This window comes from Eleutherodactylus coqui, chromosome 1 (assembly GCF_035609145.1).
Source record: "Eleutherodactylus coqui strain aEleCoq1 chromosome 1, aEleCoq1.hap1, whole genome shotgun sequence".
Lineage (NCBI taxonomy): Eukaryota > Metazoa > Chordata > Amphibia > Anura > Eleutherodactylidae > Eleutherodactylus > Eleutherodactylus coqui.
This window is the reverse complement of record NC_089837.1, coordinates 166,108,439-166,113,050: the sequence shown is the minus strand read 5'-3', so window position 1 is coordinate 166,113,050 and position 4,612 is coordinate 166,108,439. Positions and strand designations below refer to the sequence as shown.

The following is a 4,612-nucleotide window of genomic DNA, read 5'->3' as shown; positions in this document are numbered from 1 at the left end:
AAATAGGACATGTCGCAATTTCTTTACTGCGAGAGTTTTCACACGGTGAAATTGCAGCTGTCTGGATAGGATTGCATTATCTAATGCAATCCTATGGGAAGCAGACACGGGCAGAAATTCTGTGGGAAATCCCGCGGCGAAATTTCTGCCCATGTGCAGGGGGTCTATACAAGATGAATCTGTCAGACTGCATTATGTCATTGATATTTGATATATCACAACAGTTTGTGTTTTTAGGTTGAGTTTACACACAGTAGATGTGCTGCAGGCTTTTGGCTGGGGAATGCAAGTTGCAGTTTTGCAGCAATGTATAGTACAATGTAAGTGAATGAGGTTTTAACAAACCCTATTCACTTGGTGCAGAAGAAATCCGCAGTGGAGGATAGTCATGCGAGAGATTTTTTAAATCCAACGCTGCTCTATTTGTGGATGAAATACTGGGGATTCATTCACTGCAATAATTCCAACACTGTGTCTTATTTCAGTGTTATGGGCCAGAGGAAATGTTGTAACTTCACTGCAGTCACTAAACAAATTGATACATTTATTGATGAAATATTGATATTTCTTTTTTTTTCCTAGAGGATAAATACTTCTGGATGTTCCTCGCCTGTGATGGCTGTATGAAGATATCTGACAAGGTAATGTTGTAGTAATGATATTTGTATGCTATATATCATTTATTATCTTGTCATGTGTTTCTTATATCAGTTTAGGCATATATATATATATATATATATATATATATATATACATACTGTTATATCTGTTCTTTTAGTAAAAGGTTAGCAGTTAAACGTGTTCATCTACAAACTTGTTCAGATTGTCTTAAGCCCTTGCATCTTCCTCCCACTCATGTTTCTTACAGAGCAGTTGTACATTCTGATTGGATAAGCTTCTCATTTACTGATAACGCTATATGCCTTCTCCAAATTGTTTTACTTTTGATACTTTACTAACGTGTGAATTATCATATCATTGTATTAACCAATCCTGTATGAGCACAATAACTCCTAGTTTGTGATGTAACGCTTGTCCGTAAAAGCGATTGTATTCCTTTGAATAAGTCAGAAGCGTACAGGCCTGATACAGAGCATTCTGTCGGTCTGTTACCTTTTGTGCACAAACTTCTGAATATCCAATTTGGGCCACGCAGTAAACGTAAGAGGAGCTCTATTAGTTCCCATAACAGTAATATTACAGAATATCCACTTATGCTAATATAATAGGTCTGGAGATACACCACACTGTATAACCTGTTGACATAACAGTCATTATTAGATGTAAGAATGGGATTTAACCATACGGAGTAGTTATATTTTATACTTGCTAGTAATCGCAGCCTCTAACTGTCCTTCTGCTCCCACCAGTACCTCCTGGCGATGGTCCTCGTGTACTTCAGGAGAGCAGGACTGCGTACCGAGGAATATCGAAAGAACTTCTTCCCAGCTCTGTAAGTTGCTTTTATTTTACAAGATCTGTATTTATAGGCTGATGTATACATATAAAGATGAATACTAAAACAAGTAACAGGAATCCAAGGGAAATATGGAGAACACTCCAGGATCCTATATCACTTCTTTTAGTGTTCATTAGCTCCCCTTTTCTCTAGGTTTGTCTTTCTTATACTGGTAATCCGCTCTACACTCTTCTGACTTGTTCTATCATGTCCTTTAATTTTTTCTGCCAGGTTCTTAGCCAACCAGATGGAAGAGGAACTCCCTTTTCGGTGGCAGATCTACCCCTGGGCCTTAGGAGACAACTGGATGGAGAACACGGAAGTACTTTTCCAGCAACGGAACCAGCTGCTCCTCCGAATGGGATTTAGAGCTTGGGTGGACCGAACTACCTGTGACCTGGTTAGTAGAAATAACAGAAAATACTCCAGACTTTGATGAAGAGTCTGTGGTGATAATGATATTCATACACTGTTTAATTCTAGGTCATGGCAGAAGCCCCTTCCCATTGGGCATGGACAAGAGAGCGGCAGAGCGATCACAGCTTGGCTATTCCCATATTCAGGATGGATGAGGAAGACTTCATCATCAGCCACAAACGGTTCCAACATCCATACTGCCTGCTCTGTAAGACCCTTCGCCGGTACCCAACATTGAGGAAATTCTGCCAAGCAAAGGAGGATCCTGACAACAACCTCGACTGATGAAGACTGGTATCGTTTTTATAGTCACACACATGCACACAGACACTCTCATACATTGATAACTTAAACTGATACATGTGCGCACACACTGTATAGCCATAAACACATTCAATAAACATCATTACACACGCACACTATAGATAGGCCGCCTGCAGACGAGCGGGTCGGATCCGGCAGCGAGAATTCTCACCGCGCGATCCAACCCGAGCGCCTGCAGGGACGAGCGCGTGCTCACCCGCGCCTGGCGGCCCCGGCTCTTTCATGTGCCGGCTGCCGCGCAGCCGGCGCATGCGCAGACCGGAGCCGGCGGCCGGGTGAGTGCGTGCCCCGCAGAAAATTAGGACATGCCGCGGTTTGTTTGCTGCGCGAGATTTCGCGCGGCCAAACCGTGGCCGTCTGCATAGGAGTGCGTATTTTAATGCACTCCTATGCAAACCTTCAGCGGCGGAAATCCCGCGGGAAATCCCGCGGCGGGATTTCCGCTCGTGTGCAGGCGGCCTTAGTCACATACAATCACTGTAGGTAGTCACACACCTTCACCTTGCACACATTTTATAGTGTTACCTCCCTTAATATGCCCGGAGGAAGGGCAGTACAGCAGCCATGGTTTCCCTACAGGTTTCCTCCACTGGGGGTTTTTCCTGTCCTGCGTGTTGCTGTTCCCTCTTCGTGAGTGATGGGGTGTAACAACCAAAACACATATAATAAAAATAAATTGTTCATTATTTAACCTACACTTGTTCTGTGTCTTTTTTCTGTTTCTATGTGTGATAGTAAAATCTGCTTTACAGAAGTCTGATGTAATAATACTCACATATAGCCTGGATGTGCCATCAGTTTGTGATTGGTGCTTGTCAGGGTACTGGGATTCTCATGGATGATGAAGGGGCTGCTATATTTGGGGGGGGTCACAACAATCCTTTCATTGTCACCAAAGCCAGACCTGCATGTGAAATAGAAGAGGAAATGAGAGTAAGAAGAACATATGACCCGTCAACAATTCTGCTTCTTCTTTTCAGTCAAAAGGGTATCGCACAGTAAATATGTCATACAAAGCCTGAAAGGGAGTCTCAAGGACGGAGTCTGAGACTATAACATGGCTCCATCATGTGCCACATGGTTGCTATAATCACGTAACGGCAGTGTGCACCACAGTGCCCGAAAGCTCAAGACTGACTGGCGCACAAGACCGAAATGGAGTCCAACAAATGTAAAGATACGTCAAAAAACCTTGATATCTTGCCGGTCATGATCCTCAGTTCTGGTATCTTGAACTGTGTACTGTGTTCTTGTGAGATATGGCCTGGAGAGAGTCCCATTCAGGAAGAGTTTCTACTAAAGTGGAATCGTTCTGGACTTAGAAGTCTATACTAAGGGGTAGTCAAGCCCAGGGTGAGCTGGGAAGTGAATTTATAACTGTGAGGCTAAGTGCCTACCATTATTATAACCAGCAAGTTCTGTACCTCAGGGCTTATTCACATGGGCATACATCAGATGTGTTTTCACGCCCTGGTTGATGTACACTGCCTCTCTGATGCATTGGTTTACAATGCATCTGTGCACAGGGGCTTATCCCCGCAGTGTTAAAGCGCCCGGTAGGGCACCCTTTTGTCAGCAGCAGCTGAATTGATTCCCATGGGAGCCAATGACAGCTGCAGGAGAAGGGAGGTGGGAGGTAGTTTAGCAGCGTGACTGCTAAATTCCGTCCCCCTTCTCTTCTCCCCGTCCCCTGCTTTTGTTTGCAATGGGAGGGGCGGGGGCGAACCCCCTCCCCCATTGCCGAACCTCCCATTGCAAGCAGTGGCAAGGGGTGTAGAGGGGCAAGAGCTGATTGTACTAGCTTCTGTCCCATTCCGCCTCCTACCCTTGCGTAGAGATGGCAAGGGGGAGGGAAGGGGAACACAGGTAAGATGTCTCCCCCACCCAACAGCGTATATGCCCTCCTGTGCATCACACGATAGCGTATATCGGCCGGCTGATATACACTCGTGTAAATAAGCCCTTATACAGACTATGTAACAATCAAGCGTATATCCATTGTGACTGAGTGCTATGCTTTGTGTCTCCTGTGCAATAAAGTTTTCTTCTGTTACTGCCGTTGTCCACCTTAGTTATTGCGCCATTTTCCAGCACTGCAATTGTGTCAGGTGCTACAGTTAAAAAAATTGACCCATATGCACATTCAAGTTGAAGCAACGATGAAGGATATGTATCAGCACCTGTGCATTGTTTGTTTGGAAGGCCAGTTTCACACATCTGAGAATCTCACACAAATATGAACTCCAGTTTTTTGAATGGAGTCATACACATGAGTAACGTTCTCCCTCACTGCGGTGTGGCGAGGGAAAAAATTGTGACATTCTATTTTTTTGCATTCCTCAGAATACATCAATGGGACCTTAAATATATTGCATGCCGTGCTATGTGCATGCAAGTGTTATGCGACGTTTC

General features: G+C 44.3%; 1 protein-coding gene across 1 annotated transcript; it reads left to right on the top strand.

Annotated features, from left to right (window-relative positions):
• Positions 1-622: 622 nt before the first annotated feature.
• LOC136611069 (speedy protein 1-B-like) lies at positions 623-2,202 on the top strand. The gene is made up of 4 exons (XM_066590318.1): positions 623-641; positions 1,371-1,453; positions 1,691-1,859; positions 1,943-2,202. The coding sequence occupies exons 1-4, from the start codon at positions 624-626 to the stop codon at positions 2,159-2,161; spliced, it is 489 nt and encodes a 162-aa protein (XP_066446415.1). The 5' UTR covers position 623; the 3' UTR covers positions 2,162-2,202.
• Positions 2,203-4,612: the final 2,410 nt, after the last annotated feature.

Coding starts and splice junctions, on each gene's coding strand:
- LOC136611069 (XM_066590318.1), top strand. Junction 1,454..1,690: donor AAGAACTTCTTCCCAGCTCT/GTAAGTTGCTTT, acceptor TTTTTCTGCCAG/GTTCTTAGCCAACCAGATGG. Junction 1,860..1,942: donor ACCGAACTACCTGTGACCTG/GTTAGTAGAAAT, acceptor GTTTAATTCTAG/GTCATGGCAGAAGCCCCTTC.